We start from the raw sequence: 19,966 nt of genomic DNA, 5'->3' as shown, positions 1-19,966 counted from the left end.
AAATGGATGCCCTAAACATGTGCCTATTTTGCTTAATGCTTAATCCAGCCCTGCCTAGTTCTTTACACAGGGGAGACTTTTCATGGGGGACCAGCTACTAATCCCTAATGCAGTTTAATGCTCACAATACATCATTTAAAAAACAAAACAAAACAAAACCATGCCAGTTGATTTGGTTAAACTGGCCCTTGATAGCTATAACGGAAAGACAGCATTTTGCATCAGTCCATACAGAATGTCTGGGAGGGAGAGAAGAGGGATTTTTCTCCACTCGCATGTGAGAAAACAGTTACAATCAGAATCCAATAGGCTCTCTCTTCTATTCATTCCTGTTTCTGGGAGGTGCAATATAAAAATATTATGATTTGGGAGAATCCTTATCTCCATCTTTGCTGGCCCAGAAGAACTCTTGTTTATTTGCTGCCAATGATGACGAAACCTAGGCTCAGCCTGAGAGTACATAGATAAAGCAGAACTTCAGAGTTTCAGTTAAGCAAGTAGGCAGTACAAGCTCATGATCCATATTTGCATATTTCAGATGTATAGATGCAATTTTAGGCTGACTTTCAGAGGGAAACAAACACATACTTGCTATCAGGGCTAAGCTACGGGATGCAAACCCAATTTTCTGTACCCAACATAAAATATGGGGATTGTATCCTCCACAAATTAACAAGGTAGGTAGCTGGAGTCACATTGGCATTGGGCTTTGCAGTGGGCCCAGCTGCAAAGATTTTTTTTTTTTTTTTTAAAGGAGGGAAGGAGATCCTCAGCCAGGTGGAGTAGACCTGGGGTTTGCCCCTGCCCTTGCCAATGCCCCTGATCTCTGGAATTGATTACGGCACATGTGCTTTGCTGAGCAGCTATTTTGGGACCTACCTGCAAGGCATGGAATGGGAGAAGAGCTTCCCTGTGGGCAGACATGGCCTCCAGGACAAATATCTCCCATTGCCCCATCTGTTGGGTTTGGGATGGTGGAGCCCCCAGTGCAGTAGAAGCCAGCATCACAAGGGCCTGAAGGCGCAGCCAATTCTGAAGAGGCACAGTAAAAACCTAAAGAAGGAGGGAAGAAGAGCACTTTCAGATTCAGCATTTTTGCCTCCATGGGTCTCCCATTAAGTAGCTATGTATTCCAGCACTATTGGAATTAACCTCTAAGCTAGGGCTAGAGAAGCAACAGGATGATCTGTTCAAAGGCATGCCTAGAACAGGGCAAAGCCCCAGTAGATCTAGATTTCCTGCCCTGGGGTTGTAAATATACTTTGTTTGCAAGTAAGGCTTTGGGAGAAATGTTGAATTACAGGGCTTGGATGAGATATAGTTGAGTAGAGGACCAGGGGTGAGGTGAGAGGCTCCCTGAACAGAGAGGGAGAGGCAAGCAAGCTGCACGGTCAATTTCTGTGTGGTCTATTTTCTGCAAATTTCAGCTGGTTTGGATAATTATATCTTTGCATAATAAACAGTTAAATAATTGAGCCCCTTCAAACCACCCTTTGTGGTGTGAGCAGCCAAATCAGGAAGTCTCTAATTAACCAAAGTTTCTAATTTTGTCTGAACCAAGTGGCTATGGTTACCAGCCTTATTCAACCAACTCTGAATTACAGTTTAATATCCTGACTCATTCCAAGGCTGGCAAACCATGGTTTGGAAGACTTTGTGGGCGTTTCCTCATGGAAGAAAAGCACTACATGCAAGGCAAAAGTCTTGTTCTGATCTCACCTTATTAAGCCAAGATACAGCATTCTGCAGACATAGGGTTGTAGCCAATTAACATCTACTCAGAGTAGACCCACTGAAAGCAATGGATGTAAGTTAGCCATGCCTATTCATTTCATTGGGTCTACTCTGAGCAAGGCTAGTGCTGGAAGCAACCCATTTTATCTCAGTGCAATCATGATCAAACATATTTTTCTAAGGGCATGTTGTGTTAGCAGGTTGCTGCATTCCAAGCTGGACACTGTAGCGTGCAAGAGATGCACTGCAGGGGGAAATGGAGCTCTTTCTGTCCTCTTCTGCTCCTACACTTGCCAGCTCTCGGTGGGGGGCACTAGGGGCGCATTGGAAGATGGCCGACAATACCATCTCTCCGACCCACACAGGGTAATTAAGAGGCTGTTATGGGAGTAGGCAGCCTCCCTTGTTGCCCTTGCCCCAAGGAAATGGGGAACACTGCCCTTGCCTGCTTTGCCCATAAATCACCCCTAATTCGAAAGAAGGGGGTGCGGGCCCTAGGCAGAATGCCCCCGTGTGGACCTCGGCTCTCTTGGACGCTGTCTCTGATCGCGCACTAGCTGCAGCAATTTGGAATAATTAATTACAAAAGAAGCAAATGCACATATTTCAAGTGAAGAAGGGGAGTGAAGTCTGCTAATTTAAGTGACCTCTGCAAAAGAAGACGATGGGATGGAGAAACAGGAATATTTTACGATGAAGATACACCAAAGGCTGGGTTGAACTGACCCAAGCAGGATGATTAAGGTCTGTGTGGAGATAAACTTTAACCAAAAGTATGCTTTATGGAGATCGAGAAGCAATAAGAGCTTTTGGAATGGCACAGCAATTAATTTGGAGTCTCCATCTTGCCAAAGGATTTATAGCCGGGTGGAGGAACAGACTTGTCAGACTGCATTCCTGGTGAATCTCCTCAGAGGTTTTGAGAAAGGAGGCAGATTGGTGAAGATTAATGATGCTAAGACTGTTTTGACGTATGGAAGTGATGTTATATGGAAAACGTCTGGATATGGCTACTGGATAAAAAATAATAATATCCACGCAGGATTACAAACTGTTCTAACCAGCTTGTAGAGACTATCAGAGGTCACAAAGAGAAAGGAAAAATATATGAAAATAACAAGAGATGTGGAAAAAACAATAAGAAAGGACTGGATAGTACTGTGAACATCATAAGGTTAGATTTGTGGACATTAAAACAGCAGCAAGAAGCAAGAAGTTGATTGGATCCCCTTCGGAACTTGAAATACGGGTACCCCCAACAAAAATTTAAAATTCGGCTGTGTAATTTGGAATTTATGTAATTTGGTTTGATTTGATGTGATTGGTCGGTTAATAAAAAAATTTTCTTACACTTGCCAGCTCTCACACTGCATTGACTCACTCCATCTCCTTGCTGCCTTTAGCAATCAGAGTGAACAGCATGGGCTATAGAATGTACATGGAAACTGTAGTGAGGGGTGGGCGATTTAATAAATTTTGGTTTCTATCAGTTTTTCACTTTTTCAATCTTACATTTCCACACCCATTTGCAAATTTCTTTTTTTGACAGTCCTCATGAAAATTTGCCAGTGTTTTAGTGCAAATTTATCACAATACACACATGGTTGCAAAGCAACTCTCCATAATATAATGTATTTCTGCGCATTGTTTTCATTAATATCTGGATTTTATGCACAATTCTCCCTAAAATATGCATTTCTTGGCTAAGAGACATGCAAATTTCAAAGGTTCCCTCTGTTTCAGTTGATGCATTCTTTTAATTCATTTTTTTTAAAGTGCGAATTAGGTTGGTTCGTCTTCAAATGTGAATGGATTCGAATTCCTCCCCCATCTCTAAAGACCACAGGGAGATCAAGCACCTTAAAAACAAGTCAGCTGCAGAAAACAGCTGCCTATGATCTCTTGGACTACCTGTGGGAACTTGGGGGTGGCAAGTTTGAAAGTATGCTCTGAAAGGTTAGTGAGAAGTATATCTACCTGGAGTGCAAGGGATGGGAACAGGAGATCCCTCCGGACAGAATGCTCCAGCAGGACATATTTGAATTAAAGCTTGGACAGTGGATCCTGTTCATGGAATGGAAAAGACAGTGTCTGAAAAGTATACATCCTGACTATGAGCAATACTTTGTGCAGCAAAAATTAAAATTCAGCATCTAGGAGGCCCAAAATTTATGCATCTATATAAAAACTGGTTTCAAACCACATAATTTATCCTGTGTGGACTGTTATTTTTGCCATTTTGCACTGTCTATTTCACATTATCATCTGTCTTGGCAAGTTTGGGGTATGTGTGTGTCAAGAGACACAAAAGGACCCCATCCAACCCACTGGAAATCTGATAATAAGCCAGCTTCTCAGATTTAAGCAGGCATTTTGCCCGTCTGCTCCACCAGCATATATTTATCTTCACAATCTATATAAACTTTAAACAACAATAAAAATGGAGTTTCCCAGGAAGCGGAATTCTACTGCCAGTAATATGTAGGGCTGCACTGATGTTTACATGTTAACCTTTTCTGTGCAAAAATGTGCCGCCACAAAAATGTCTCTGTCCCTCTTTTGGCTCAGCCTAGCACCACAGAAGCATAATCAGCTGCTGCACAGTAAGGAAGTCCTGGCCTAGATGGGGCTAATGTTTGAGAGGAAGGTATGGAACATCTTTGCTCTCCATGGCACCTCCTGCATCTGCTACCAGGGCCTAGGCTGCGAGAGACATCAGCAGCCACCACCACCCAGTGAGGACATCCTGCCATCTGTGGGCCTAACATGTAGCTGCCTCAACAGCCATGATACTCAGCTGCAGAATGGCATTTGTTGGAACACTGGAGAACAAGGCGAGGGGGGAGGACTTATATACACCTTTGCCCTGCTGTGGTGACTACTGTAGCACTGTCTGTTTATTAAATATATTGTAGACCACCTTGAGAACTTTGCTAAGCTGGCAGGGTATAAATATTCCTAAATAATAAATAAATATTCTGTGCTATTGTGCCAGGACAAAATATCATTTTCTCCCACCCACACCCAAATGCACCATTATGCAATCAAATGTATTCTCCAATACCAGTGTTGTTTCCTGGGGATACCGGCTTGCCTGAAGTTGACCCAGGAGGGCAGTACCATCCGGGCATGCACATGCCATCTGGGCTTGCCAAGCCCGGCTTGGAGCAAAACTTTCCAGGAGGGCATAGCTGGCAATCCAAGACAGTCTTGATGTTAAGAATCTCACTGTAGGTCCCCCTTGGACAAGGGAACTGAGTGGCAAACTTTGTACCACGTGGGCAGTAGTACCCTGGAGAAGAGAAGGCGATTGCCAAAATTGTAAATACCAGACTGTTAAAGGACACTTTTGCAAATGCTCAAGGCAATTTGCATCAATCCAGGAATCAAATTCACAAGAACACAGACACAGACACAGACACACACGGATGTTGTGAAGGTTACATATGGGCATCAGTAATGCCACAAGCAGGGACCCATTTACATACCAATGCAGAAGTCTCCCTCTTACCGCCAGCACAACCAATGCTGGAGTTGTAGTTCAGTTTCCCCATCCCTACTCATAATGCTTGAACACATGGACATCCAAGGAAGCTGAATGGTGTAATGTTCGGGACAGACAAAAGAAAGGACTTCTTCATGCAGAGAATTAGCCCCTACAGGAGGCAGTGATGCCCATCAGCTTGGATGGCTTTCAAAAAGAACTGGAAAAATTCTGCAGTCAGTGACAGTAATGCTGGAGGCCACAAGGAGGGGAGAGAGCTCTTGTGCTTGGGTCCCGTTTGCCAGTTCACTCAGACATCTGGTTGGCCACTGTGAGAACAGGAATTTGGACTACATGGGCCACAGGCCTGATCGAACAGGGCTCTTCTTATGTTCTTACATTCTGATCGAGAAGGAATCATAAGGAAATCAGACCTGACCACCAGCAAATACTTCCTGCATAGCAATAGACCAGAGTAGGCCATGTGGTGAAGCTTCACAGGTCAGGATGATGCAACATTCTGAGCAACAGGTCAACAGTAGTGATCTAGATCTAGATGCAGGCATCTAGAAGGCCTTCAGAGCATTGGACTGATGCAGTTCAAAGAAAAAGAAGAAGCTGGAAAGATACCTGTAGTGCTAAACTCACCGACTGGGCAGTTGGTGTAATTAGCTGAACCAACATCACAGTAAACACCTTCTGGGCACTCCAGACATTGGGCCATTCCCCAGAAGGGGCTGTAGCTTCCAGCTGGGCATAGCTGTGGTTGTCCACTCCCTGAGACACAGTAATGACCAGGTGGGCATTGCCCTCCTCCGCTTGTTACCTGGAAATATAAGTGTCATCACTGCAGAACAGAAGTGGGGAACCTGTTTGTTAGAGAGCTGGATGCAAACATGACCAAGCTTCCTCATGACACTTTGACAGCTGGGTGGGGTTACCCACCTGTCCATCACCTCATGTAATATGACACCAGGCACATCATAAGACATCAGGTATTTCCCAAGCTGTAACTGCAAAGAAAGAATCTTCCTTTGCAGATGTGGCTTGAATTCAAAAAGTGTCAAATTCAAGTCATTTGGAGTGTGCTCTCATAAGACAAATGATAAAGAGGCATATAGAAACTGGCTTCTGCTAGGAATGAGATCACCTGATACCTCCTGAAGTAAACTTCATGGAGAGAAAGGGGGGGGGGCGAATGAAGGGATAAGTAAATTCTAAGTTCTCCACTCTTCCCTTAGTCTCTCTTTTGAGAATTTTTATTTGCAAATATAACAGAAAGGAAGGTTGAAACATCACCAGCTGACATTAACCATAAAAATCTTCCACCAGTGCTTCCTAATTTAAAGTTCCTTCTACTCCTGACAATTACAATATTATCATTATCAGCATCAGCATAGCTTACCAGCTGAGGTCTGGGAGAAACAGCTCCTCCACTGCAGTAGAACCCAGCGTGACAGAGACCAGAAGGGGAGGCAAGCCCTGTCCCATCACAGAAATATCCTGAAATGGAGCAGAAATATAAAGCAGCTTCCAGGATATGTGGACCATGGATATCATCATCGGTGGGAAGGGGAGAATCTGTGGTGCTCCAGATGTTGTGGAGGACTGAAGAAATCCTGTTTATTTGAAATACATTTCTTTGAAGTGTGTTCTGACTTTTGTGCTGTTATATACATTGTAATGTACTTGATGGACAAAATTTTCTTTCTGGTTAAAGTTTAACTGTCATTTGGGGCTTTCCAACTGTCAGTTGGAATTCTCAGTATGCAAAAGTGAAGGAGGTATGAATATTTTGATTGGTGGCTGCAGATTTAGAATCTTCAGTTAAGCAGTGTGATTGGATGGGGCTGGACTAGAGGGCTCAGATGAAGTGTATATAAGGGCAGGTGCTAGGCAGCAGAAGTTAGTTGGTTGGAGATGACTGAGTTGTTGGGATTCATGGAGGCAGCCAGAAGAAGATGATAGCAGAGTCAGAAGGCAGTAGAGGAAGTGGAATGGGTAAAGAGAAGGGAGACCTGAGTTGCAGATGGAGTGGCTTGGTGGCCAAATACCTGCTGGGGTAGCTGGATCACTGGGCTTGGGCTGAGGAGGCAAGGGAAAGAACCAGTCTGCAGCACTGAGGGGAGAAGAGAGAAGCAAGTTTGAATGCTGGTCTACGGTGACTGGTAGGAGTACCAAAGGGAAGATTTCCAGGGCAATGAAGGCAAATCTATGTTTTAATAGGTCAGTAAAGGTTGGGGGCGACAGAGCCTTCCAGCAGTTGTAGTTATCATGTTGGCGAGGCTTAAGTGAGGTGGAGAAATTGAAAGGGTTAAAGCTGGAAACCTGCTTCCTTCAAGCTGTCTTAGCATAAAATGGTTGAATATAAGTTGTTGTAACAAGCTAACAGTGTATGTACACATTTAAAGATATGGTACTGTTTCAAAGTAACAAGACTGTGAACTTGATAATTATCTTGTAGAACATAAATGTAAATGCCTTTTTTAAATATAAGTTAAGTATCTGGCTTTGTACCATGCCTACTAGGATTGCCATATTTGAAAAAGTTGACCTCCGCCCCCCCAAAAAAAAAATCTAGGGGGGAAATGTTTTAAAGCTATTTTTAAAGAAATTTGCTAAAATATACATTTCCAGTGTGGGTTGCCATACATACAGATTTTCTTGGAGATGTCAGCAATTGCTGCCTAGACACTGTTAACCAACGGCTATGTCCAGGAAATTCCGGATGTATGGCAACCCTAACCTATACCTCCAGTGTTACTAGAATATTGGTAAGTCAGAGGGAATAAGTGAGACTGAATTGAGACAGGTGCACAAGCTTAGGAGAACCAAAGGAGAATTCTAACAAAGAATACCCCTCTTCCCTTCCCTTGCAGACTCCATCAGCCCAGCCAGTAGGGGTAAGACTCTTTACCCAGACATTTGGTGGTTGAAGACAGAGAAGAAAAGCTGTTTAAACAAACAGATCTCATAAGGGCTCTAGGATAGAAAAGGTCCTAAGCTCATATTTGTGTAGAGCCCCATCTCCTCACTGGGGCTCTGAAAATCCTTTGGGTCCCAGTGCAATGGTGGAAGCTCTTATAGGAAGCATTAGGATTCTAATTCCCTAAACTCCTCATTGTACCTGCACGACACAGAAGACAGTCTTCAGTCTTGGTGTTTCCTGTAGAGTTACTGTAGAAACCATGAGGACAGGGTTGGGGCAAGGCAGATCCTTTGGGACAGTAATGCCCCTTTGGGCATACATTTCCAGCCAGACCATCTGTAGGTGTTGGGGTGGTAGCCCCAGTGGTGCAGAAGTACCCCACCAAGCAAGGACCTGTGACACGAGACTGACCCGTCAGGGCACAGTAATGGCCTGGAACAAAGATTGCAACCCACTGTTATTAATCTATAGATATGAAGAATAGAAAACAGAAAAGAACACCATCATCACAACTTCAGTGGAAAACATAACCAAAGTCTCTGCCTCAAATTAAATTTAAATATTCAGTCAAAATTCAGCATAAGATTGTAGCATTAAAGTATAAAGTTACAGAGGGCCATAGCCAACATTTTTAGTCCAATAACACAATGGCTCTTGTGCTTGCACAACAGAGGGATCCAATACAATTGTTGTGCTAGTGGAAACTCACTGCCCAACATATTCTGCTGTTTATCATGCATCAAACTTGTCATCAATCTGCTTCTGCATTCTCTTGAGCTTCTGCATTCTCTTGAGCAAGAACGTACCACCGGTGCAAAACCGTTCACCACGATTCACCAAAAGTCATGTACACAATCCCTGGACATAAACCAACTCACACTTGAGAACCAAAACGAAGCAACACTTTATCTTAAATTCCTTTTTGTAGATAACAGCACCATCAGAAGAACATAAATAAGAGCCCACTGCTGTATCAAATCAAAGGCCCATCTAGCCAAGCATCCTCTTTCTCACAGTGCCTTTGGGAAACCCACCAGCAGGACATGAGTGCAATAGGACTCCCCTGCTGAATATCACCAGCAACTAGCATTCAGAAGCTATGCCTACTACTTTGCATGTTAATAAAAAGTGAATCCCACTGAGTTCAATCAAACTTACTCTCAGGTGAGAACATGATTGTTACTTTAATTACATTGAATACTTCCCTCTTAATGTTTTCACAATTAGAATCCCCAAGCTATGCAGCATTCCAAAGGGTTCTTTGAAATCCACTGTTGTTGGCAGAATAAAACACGAGTAATTTAATCCTAAGGAAAGTTGGATGCTTACACAAAGAAAAGCCCCCACAATGATTGTATGTTTAAATGGCAAACCCATTCACACAAATTGGCCTACATGCTTTTCACCAGATATGGTTCAAAAGGGCAATAGACATACACTTTTTAATTATTTGTTTGAAAAGCAAAGAAGGGCTTGTACGAGCAGCTCATAAAATTTCCATTGTCTAAGCTAGGAGACTCTTCATTTTCTTTAACAACAGAATCAGTGCACATTCTGTGGTTTTGATCAGGGGCTCTTTTTTTCTGAAGAAATTTGGAAAGGGTAGGTCCTTTCCATGGATTTTAAAAAGAACCTTGAATATACCTACAGCGACATAAACACCAATTCTAATCCAGTGCCAGTAACATAACGCCCCATTCTCACCTAATGGAAACAGCCATATTTCATAGGCTTAATTAATATTTAACTAGGGGACAGGGGTGTCAACTTGAATAAAATATTAGGGGTGGGGGCAAGTAAGCCCTGCCTTGCACAATCGATCACATGATGTGGCACACACACACTTCCATTTGAATGGCAATGTCCATCAACTTTGGAGGGGCCTGCCCCCCTCAAATATTAGGAGTTGGCTCCTATGCTAGGGGTTATGTCTACTGCAGTAAAAGGAAGCAGATATTTTAAGAGCTAACAATGCAATCCTATGCACGTTTACTCAGAGGTGAGTTAAATAAGTCCTATTCCTAGAAGGGGGGGGGGTCATTGTTTAGTCGATTAGTCGTGTCCGACTTTTCGTGACCCCATGGACCAGAGCACACCAGGCACTCCTGTCTTCCACTGCCTCCCAGAGTTTCTTCAAATTCATGTTGGTCGCTTCTATAACACTGTCCAACCATCTCATCCTCTGTCATCCCCTTCTCATAGGAGTTCATTGAATGGGTTCCTGGCCCAACAACAGGATGTTCTGAGCTGAGATACCTACCTGGATCACATGCTATGCAGACAGATGGATCACTGCTTCCTGTGTTTGCATTGTAAGTCCCTTGGGGACATGGGAACTGGGTTTCTGAAACAGTGCCTATAGGACAGTAGTGGCCAACTGGACATTTGTTCCCATCCAAAGAGGAGGAATTCTTGGGACAGAAGTACCTGCATCCAGAAAAGAAAAGGGGTGGATGGGAAGAGAAGTTCAATTTCTGCAGCCAACACTTCAGTCTTAGTACACCAAGGGATCAGCTGGATGAGATGGTACCTGATAAGATCCCCACACTTTGAAAAACCAGCTGCTTTTAATGGGCTTCAGTGGTGGCAGAGGGCTTTAGCATCCCTCTCACTAAACTGCCCACTGGAGCTGCAGCCAGTTGCTGCCCTTAGCCCCATCCTTGGCCCCTGCTGTTGCTAAAACTGTTTCTGTTTTTGCAGGTGATGAATGATTATTGGTCTCTTTCTTACCCGCTAGGGCAGGGGAGGCAGGTGGCTTGCCTCTGTAAAGGATTATACGACCCTTCCGGACAAGGCAAAGGATTGGCTGTGCCCTGAGGGCAAAAATACCCTGGAAAAGAAGCAAAAGTGTAAAATCAGGAATGCCCCTTTGAGGCCGGGGGGGGGGGGAGCACAGCAAGGCAACCTAAAATCAACAGCAACTCTAAAAACAGCTCACATAAGAACATAAGAAAAGGCCTTTGGGATCAGACCAATGGCCCATCTTGTCCAGCATCCTGTTCTCACAGTGGCCAACCTGATGCCTGTGGGAAACTGCAAGCAGGAAAATAGCACTTTGCTCACCTGCAAATGTATTTAGAGGCAGAATGCCTCCACCAGTGGAGGTAGAGTAAAGCCATTGTGGCTAGTAGTCAATGATAGCCTTGTATGCCATCAGTTTGTTCAATTGTTTGAAAGGATGGCAAAATCCCTGAAGCTTTGGAAGACCTCTGGCTTTGGTGGCTGAGAGAACCAAGCAGCATGCTGGGAATTCTCTTCCAATATATAACCCCCTAGCTGCAATTCCTGCAATGCAGAGGGATGGGGTACCTTCCAACTCCAAAGTACTAAGATTCTATGAAGATAGAGAGCTCCTTCACATTGAATCAGGCTGCTGGTCCATCCATCTCAGTATTTTAAAAACTGACTGGCAGAAGTTCTCCAGGGTTTCAAGCAGGGATTATTTCCTAACTTTACTGGGAGATGTTAAAGACAAATCCTGGGACCTTTTCTGTGGAGTGCGGCAGGCAGTTTGATCAATTTCATGAATTGGGGAGGGGTGGTGGAAATACCTCTGGGACATGGGCCTCCAGTCTCATCCATGGCTGGTATGTTGGGGACTGTGGAGCCCAGAATGCAGTAGTATCCTTCTTCACACAATCCTGTCGGTGCTGTCAGACCAGGAGTGTTGCAGTAGTGGCCTGGCAGGCAGGGAGAGCACTCGGTCTGCAAGAAATAAAGGTGGCCAGAGATACTTTTCAGATACAAGAGTCATAGCTGACCTACCTTATTGGGTCTGAGGGCACACCTGGAATTTTGAGAACGTGGGTGAGACTCACAAACCAGTGGTCCTAGGGATGTGGCCTTACATAAAATAGCTGCCACAGGGTATATGGCTTAACACAAAATGGTTGTCACTTCTGAAATAGTAGAAAGGGGGACAGACAGGGCCACAAAAGGTGTGGTGGGCATTTATCTCATCAATGAAAAAAGGCACCTACACCTGCCACTGCTGTACTTGCTCAGAAAGAGCGACTCTTTGCACCTTTCTTTTGTTCAGAATCTAAAGGAGGGTGGGTATCATATTAGGGTATTCAATGAAATGTGTGCATGTTTGATGGGACATGTTCAGTGCTACAAGCCAGTGCAAACTGGAACTGAACAAGAAGAGGAAGCATTCACTTTTGCATTGTGGGGATATTTCAAGGCCTTTCACGGGCAATATGGGAGGTATTTGTGGTTACATTAACACCCATGGGCACCATGTTGATGACCTCTGATCTATGCCCTCTACATGGAATCTTAGGTGGAAGGGAACAGGCTATGGTTACAGCAGGAATTTGCTTTCAAGCATTCACTGCATTATGAATCTTGATTTAAACACTGTCTATGTTTTTAAGGGACGCGGGTGGCGCTGTGGGTTAAACCACAGAGCCTAGGACTTGCCGATCAGAAGGTCGGCGGTTCAAATCCCCGCGATGGGGTGAGCTCCCGTTGCTCGGTCCCTGCTCCTGCCAACCTAGCAGTTTGAAAGCACCCCCGGGTGCAAGTAGATAAATAGGTACCGCTCTGGCAGGAATGTAAACAGCATTTCCGTGTGCTGTTCTGGTTCACCAGAAGCGGCTTTGTCATGCTGGCCACATGACCCGGAAGCTGTACGCCGGCTTCCTTGGCCAATAAAGCGAGATGAGCGCCGCAACCCCAGAGTCGGCCACGACTGGACCTAATGGTCAGGGGTCCCTTTACCTTTACCTATGTTTTTATAAAAATTACTTATAGGCTGCTTTTGTGGGCATAGCCCACCAAAGGGATCTTACCAGTATCATAAACTGACAATAGTAGAAGTGTTAACAACTGTTTTAAAAAGATAGATTAGTTAAAACTTAAAAAAAGAAATGTCCTGCCCCTAGGTACGAATTGCAACTGCTAAGAGGATTATCTTTTCTACATTAGTTCTTAGGACACAGTCATCAGGGAAAGATGGGTTTTAAGGCCCACTTAATAATCCGCAGTGGCTTTGAGGATGCATCTGAAGGGAGAGACTTCTATGTTCTGGGGCCACCATGAAAAAGGTTTCCTCTCTTATGCCTGCAAAGTGAATTTGTTTAACTACTAAGTACAATAAAAGGGTGTGTGCACGCGTGCACACACATGCACACACAAACTCATGCACATACCTACACACACACACACACACACACACACACAAGCATGTGTCGACTCTTAAAATGGAATAACAATGCTTTTGTGATTATAATTCAGAGCACAACCTCCATTTAACCACTATTAATTGTATGGGGTTTGTTAAGGATCAGTGAATTTATAGCCAGTATATACAAAGGATATCCAATTCCTACAAAGGATAGCTATAAGTGTATTTTTGCTTTTACCTCAGATATTAGTTTGGTGCTAGCGGCAAATGTTCCCACAGGGCACTGCTTGGGAACAGCTGTGCCCCTTGGACAGTAGTGACCAGAAGGACATGGGCCAGCACTGTGATCTGTGATCAACAAGGGGGAAATAAATTAGGTGGTAAGAATAGTGCCAATAACATACGAGTACATAAGAAGAAGAAGAAGTGAACGTTAAGGTGAGGTTATTTTAAACTAACAGAACAACCCAACCCTCTGATCCACTGTACTAGAGCTTGGAAAAGTACAAATAATAATAATTTTATTCCATAAAATTTTATATACTGCTTATTTTTTAAAAAAACAGCAGTTTACAAAAAGAATAAAATAACAATATTATTAGTAAAAACAAATAAAGATTAACAACATTAGATTAAAAACAACATCATGCTAAACATCTGGGTAGACTCGTCTGAAAGTGCCTGTCTGGTGTCAATATGTAGGTGCTACCACACTAACAGATTTATTTCTTGCACATGTGGAATGGTTATTATGCAGCACCTGTAACCATGCCAATTCCACACTGATCACATTGATTCAAATGAAAGAGCCAATACCATTGAGCTGAACCTCAGGATTGGGCCGGTCTGAACCCTGGGTGCAGTAATACCCTTCCCAGCAGTGTCCTGTAACATCGGTTGCATTGTGGTACATGCAGAACTTTCCTCCATCGCATGCTCTGCAGTCGGTATGACTACCTATCCCTTGGATAGGGCTGTAGGTCCCTGGGGGGCACGGCTGCCAGTTTAAGCCTGTTCCTTCAGGGCAGAAAAAGCCTGGAAGGGAAGGAGACATCCGTGTAAACTGAAAGCTGTTAGGACAAACAGCAAACTGTTGGGGGGGGGGGGAAGAATCACATCAAGATTACTTTTATTTAAGTGTTTCACCATTGATGACACGTGAGTCAGTAAAGTAGGGGAAGGGAGATGCAGATGAACTGGAGGAACTCTGAAGTTGCAGACCCTGGCCAAAAACTCTAGTTTCCCAGTTAATTTTAGAGTTTAATAATAATAATAATACTTTTATTTGTATCCCGCCCTCCCCAGCCGAAACCAGGCTCAGGGCGGCTAACATCAAATATATTGGTATAAAATGTATATATTTATACACTGGTATAAAATCAAACAATAATTAAATTACCTCCTAAAAACAAGTCAGGATCAAATTAAAATCTACCGTAATTAGATGGCTTTCTGCAGTATGAGGGTTGGGGACAGTAAATGCTCATCAAACCAGAATTCAGGACAGAGCAAAACCAGGAAGGGAAATTTGGGGAAACAATTCATTATCTAATGCCCATGGGGACTAGAAACATGCACTTGTAAAATGGAAGCACAAATAGATTACAAACTCCAGGACACAAGGACAGCTTTGTGCATCGAGGAAGCCAAAGACTCACCTTTGGGACACAGCTGTGGCAAGTGGCCAGGGAGACAATACTTCCCCTCTGGGCAGGTGTGGCACCATCCTTGCACATGTGTTTCAGCCATGTAGGAGCCAGGTGGGCAAGGTGTGGGGCTCTCACTGCCCAAGGGGCAGAAGTGGCCCATGGGACAGGGAGCACCTGAGATCCCATCCGTGGGTGTCGGTGTGATAGACCCTGTGACACAATAAAACCTACCAGAATGGGCAAGAGAAAAGTCATTTTATTAATAATGAAGAAGGATGAGATCATTGCCAGAGTTCAAAAAAGCAAGGAACCAGACCACAGGAAACAATCCACTGGGTGAATCTGTCCTCTGACTGCAGCAACAAGTGGTGGCTGGCTTTTGCAAAACATCCATGACTGATCTGGAGTGGAGACCAGAAAAAGGAATGTCTAAACTTATTCAGTCTGCTGCCTAGAGTAGCCAGCTCACTTTGTCTAATGGTAGAGCCAGGCTTGGATGGGTAGGAGGCGGCGGCAGCAGCAGCAGTAGCCTCGCACAGGGCGAATGGAAAACTCTTTCCTGGCCTAGGGCAAAAGAATGATTGAGAACTTGGAACTGGAAGAGAGCAGAGCAAGAGAATGTATATAAAGAGGGCCAAGAGAGTAAAAGAGTGGGGTGGGGGTGGGGGGAGAGATGGAGAGGTGGAGAAATGGGATCACCTAGAGGCATGGGGCAGCAGGGGGGCCCTGGAGGTGTAAATGGCTATCATTTTAGTTGAATTAATTAAACTAATTGTTTTTTAAATAAATGTGCAATTAATCATTACTGTTTTTAATTTTTTTTGTGTTATTATCATTCTTAGTGTTTGTGCAAACTGCTATTCTGAATAATGCTTTTTATATAGGGTCAGGGGCACTGGGGATGATGAGTTTCTGGAACCAAGGGGGCGGTGGTTTGTCAAATTTTGGGAACCACTGAGCTATAAACATGGTTGATGCCTGATCAGAAACCTGTAGTCTATTGACTATCCTGACATCAAATTGGAAGGTGGAATCTGGCAGTGCAATTTGTATTTGTAGCTGGAATTTGCTGATATATTTGCAGTAAATCTCATGGAAAGTGAGCTTGTATTTTGTACATACCCCACTGCACATCGTCCCGAAGGGGCCACGAGGCCTGTGCCATTGCAATAATGCCCCCCAGGGCAAGCCTGACAACTCTGGAGGTTTTGATTCCCTTCCTCACCCGACCAGGTTCCACGTGGGCAGGCAGATGGAACAAGAGTTCCTGGAAGGACACACAGATGAGAGAATCCCCCTTTGGGCACTGAAACAAGGGAGTCAAAAACAGCAAGAAGGCTCTTAAGGGGCATACAAAGGAATACAACCATGACAAAAGCGGTTAGTACCTGAGAGGCAGTAATGTCCACGCGGGCAGGGAAGTCCAGACACTCCGTCAGTTGGGTTCGGAATCCGAGCACCTTCCTTGCACCAAAATCCTGCAGAGCAATCGCCTAAAACAGGGAAAGGGGATTATATGCTCTTTACTGGCTTGAAGTCCAACATCAAGACAGGGAACCTATCCCAGATTTTTATTTTGTGTGCGTGCTTCATGAGTATAAATCAGAGTTTTGCTGTTACTCAAATGAAGTGCAGTACAGTCATACCTCAGGTTATGAACACTGCAGGTTGCACATTTTCGGGTTGCGGACCACACCGAACCCGGAAGTACCGGAACGGGTTACTTCCGGGTTTCAGCACTCGCGCATGTGCAGAAGCACAAAATGATGTCACGTGCATGCGCAGAAGTACAGAATCATGTCACGTGCATGTGCAGACACGGCGCTGTGGGTTGCAAACGTGCCTCCCGCACGGATCACGTTCGCAACCCAAGGTATGACTGTAATTAGCTGTTGGCATTCCCTGAGAATCTACCCAACCAATGCTCAAGATAGGAAGTTAGGTTTATATCCAATTAAATCTTCCTCAGAGTAGACCCACTGAAATTAATGTCTGTAATTTAGGCATGCTCATTTATTTTAATGGGTCTACTTTGAGTAGGACCAACATGGAGCACAACCAGTGTTATTTTTCTAGAGAAGGAGATGCCAGAACTCAATATGAACACCTCATTTATAATTGCAATGGCATCCACCTGAGAGGCACCAGAACTGAGTTCCGGTGAGTTCCAGCTGAAAAAGACACTTGGGCACAACTCTCACGAAGCTGCCTTATACAGAGGCAGACAATTGGTCCATCTAGTTCAGTACTGTGGCATTGGCTCTCCAGGATTTCAGATGGGGGGATGGAGATCCTACTGCTATATGAAGATGCTGAAAAATGAACCTAGGACCTTCTGCTCTACCTTTGACCCTTCAAATGTTCAAAGAGGAAGATAAAGGGCTATCCCTCAAATGTATGACTCACTTCAGTAAAAAAGCAAGGTAGGGAAGTAACTGACTTTTGCCTCAGGCTCCCACATTGAATCACCCTGTAGAGGAATGCAGCCTAGCAGGTAGGTTAAGTGGCAAGAGGGGTATTAGCACAATAACTAAGTAGGATATTATGGAAATAGCAAAGGAAGATATAGTATAAATGAACTATATTAACAGACCATCGCAAAAAGCAGTAGAAAATAAATGAAAGTCTATACGCATACCACGAAGTATATTTCTGAATGGTAAGAATGTCCCCAAAATAAGAAAAGAAAAAGAAGAAAAAGGAACAATAATTCTATAAATAGATAAAAGTACAGATTCCCAAACAAGCAATTTGAGCCCCTGCTGAATCAGAAGTCAATTCTGCTCAACTGCAAATCTGCTTCATAGCTGTTAATGATCCTCAGCTGACTAGAAATCAAAATGCTTCAAGGCATTGCTGATATGACTAGGAAAATTGTTCCAAATCTACGTTGAATCCATTTCAAATAAATATCTTGTTCATATGTTAAAAGTAAACCAAATCAAACTCTCATTCTTCAATCCTTTGAAGAATCCTTTGGCTTAGAATCCTTTGGCCAAAGAATCCTTTGGCTTAACCTGGATTTAAGCTCCCTTGAACACCATGGGACTTGCCTCTGATTTAAATACACCAAGCAGAGGTAGCCAACGTGCTGCCTTCCAAATGTTGTTGGACTCCAACTCCCATCAGGCCCAGCTACCGTGGCCAATAGACGGGTTGGTGGTAGTCGTAGTCCAACAACACTGGAAGCATCACCAGTTCCCCATCTCTGGTTTAGCATTTGCTCCCTAAAACATTTTTCATAGCTGCTACCTTAATTCATTGTTGACTAAAGAGGTGGTTTTTCTTTCTCTCCCTAGGTCAGGAGGTCCACTCTGGAGATACGACTTACCTGTTGGAGCTGCTAGCCCAGCAGATGAGCAAAATTTCCCTGGTGGGCAGTTTTGACATTCCTGGATCTTCTTTAGCCTCTGTCTGGGTCCAAATGTCCCTGAAGGGCAGCTGTACTGTGTAGATTGCTGTGTGCCTGGTGGGCAGTAATAGCCACGTGGACAAGGGTAGACAGTGAAGTCACTGAGAGGCCCCTGGTGATTGTCACAGTAATAGCCTATAGAAGAAAATGGAGAAGGTATGGCCATTAGATTTAACTTAAAGGGGAAATAAAGATGCATATCACATACCAGTTCCTCTGTAAGAGATGGAGATTTTGGATGACTCTCAGGTAGGGATGTAGGAATGCAGCTATTTCCTTTCCTACCTGTATTAATCACAATCAGCACTGTTTCCATTCTGCTGCAATGCAGTTTGTGCCTAATGCTAGGTTATTTGTCTCACTGCCCGCTATTTAAAGTAACTTATGTAAGACTTTATATGAGTTATGTAACTTACATTCATTTCAGTGCAAAAAATAAAAAATCAAAGCAATGCAAAAAAATCCACAACATTTATGGTTTGTAGACTTAACACACACGTCCCAAAAACAATGGAAATGAATACTAATTATATTTGCTTGACAAATTTCAATTCCTGAACATAAAATAACATGAGATTTGCAGCAATTTCTGCTTTCTTTTCCATTTTTGTTGGGATTCTCCGACACCCATACACAGGAAAGATTGGATTAATAATAATAATAATAATAATAATAATAATAATAATTTGCGTTCAGCTAAATTCTACTTAGTGTAGAACCACTAAGATTAGTAAATTGAAGTCATTTGCAATAAAATCAATGGGTCAACTCTGAATAGGACAAGTTATGCAGCCAAAAAATAATAAAATAAAAAATATGGTGGGATGATAACTTAAATTAGAGTCCTTTAATATGTGAGCACCCCGTTTGAATTCTTGGGAACAGAACTTAGGTGGGCAATGGGATGGTAATAAAATTCAATAATTAGAACATAAAATCAATTACTAGTGAAAAAGGCCCCCATTTTTTTTTTATTAGGATGCTTGCACTAAAGGAAAACATGTTGCTTTTCTTCGTATTCAGTCTAGAAACAACATAATTTCCTTTCCTCTAAATGGCATCATGAAACTACTCAAAGCAGAACTACTGAAATTAATGGACCCGAGTTAATAATGTCCATTATTTTCAGTGGGCCTACACTGAGTAGGATCAGTGTTGGTTACAACCCACCATTTTTACTGGCTTTGGTATGCCAGCTGTGCATGCATAGTTTTCACTGGGTGAACTTTGCCAGCTATATCACATAGGCTATAGGGTTGTTGGAAAACTCCCTTGAAAAAGGAAGCAGAAATTGCCACAAGTCTCATGTTCACCCAAGGTCAGGAATAGAGATCAGGCAAGCAAATGAGAGCTGTTATGTTGCTATCACTATTTCTTTTAAGTCTGTGAACTTCACATAAACAGTCACACTATTTTCTGCATTGCTTATGATGTTTCCTTTCCTTTGAAATGCCAATTCCAGATGGAAATCACTACCTCCTTCCATTCCTAGCTATCTGCCAGACTCCGCCTCCCCACCCAGCCATTTCAAGCTCAACAACAACTGCTCCAGAAGGTTCTCCTGTGCTGATTTCTAAGAGTTCTTCACTATTATCACAGCTCATCCCTGATCCACTTTGGCCACTGT

At 43.4% G+C, this 19,966-nt stretch overlaps 1 protein-coding gene and 1 long non-coding RNA gene across 4 annotated transcripts in view; one reads left to right on the top strand and one right to left on the bottom strand.

Annotated features, from left to right (window-relative positions):
* The window catches only part of LOC308464226 (uncharacterized protein), a 129,456-nt gene that overhangs the window by 51,638 nt on the left and 57,852 nt on the right, over window positions 1-19,966 (bottom strand). The window contains exons 32-46 of the mRNA XM_080983345.1: window positions 18,259-18,474; window positions 16,316-16,420; window positions 16,050-16,194; window positions 14,937-15,154; window positions 14,095-14,313; window positions 13,517-13,626; window positions 11,699-11,852; window positions 10,878-10,977; window positions 10,408-10,574; window positions 8,346-8,579; window positions 6,624-6,721; window positions 5,867-6,044; window positions 4,799-5,026; window positions 3,712-3,798; window positions 880-1,053 (exon numbers count right to left, since the gene is read on the bottom strand). Coding sequence (XP_080839471.1) covers window positions 880-1,053; window positions 3,712-3,798; window positions 4,799-5,026; window positions 5,867-6,044; window positions 6,624-6,721; window positions 8,346-8,579; window positions 10,408-10,574; window positions 10,878-10,977; window positions 11,699-11,852; window positions 13,517-13,626; window positions 14,095-14,313; window positions 14,937-15,154; window positions 16,050-16,194; window positions 16,316-16,420; window positions 18,259-18,474 — 2,433 coding nt within the window. The remainder of the gene's footprint in view (window positions 1-879; window positions 1,054-3,711; window positions 3,799-4,798; window positions 5,027-5,866; window positions 6,045-6,623; window positions 6,722-8,345; window positions 8,580-10,407; window positions 10,575-10,877; window positions 10,978-11,698; window positions 11,853-13,516; window positions 13,627-14,094; window positions 14,314-14,936; window positions 15,155-16,049; window positions 16,195-16,315; window positions 16,421-18,258; window positions 18,475-19,966) is intronic.
* On the top strand, window positions 6,728-19,965 carry LOC308464390. 3 transcript variants are annotated; one of them, XR_013979994.1, is made up of 5 exons: window positions 6,728-7,219; window positions 10,350-10,459; window positions 16,161-16,307; window positions 18,227-18,300; window positions 19,802-19,965. It is a non-coding gene; the product is annotated as an uncharacterized lncRNA (long non-coding RNA). The 3 variants fall into 3 exon arrangements; XR_013979995.1 differs by lacking the exon at window positions 19,802-19,965 and having other exon boundaries at window positions 18,227-18,316; XR_013979996.1 differs by lacking the exon at window positions 19,802-19,965 and having other exon boundaries at window positions 6,728-7,444; window positions 18,227-18,316.

Source organism: Podarcis pityusensis, assembly GCF_964106645.2.
Source record: "Podarcis pityusensis genome assembly, chromosome: 15".
In the NCBI taxonomy this organism is placed as follows: Eukaryota; Metazoa; Chordata; class Lepidosauria; order Squamata; family Lacertidae; genus Podarcis; species Podarcis pityusensis.
The sequence above is the reverse complement of the archived record's forward strand: the minus strand, read 5'-3'. Positions and strand labels throughout refer to the sequence as shown.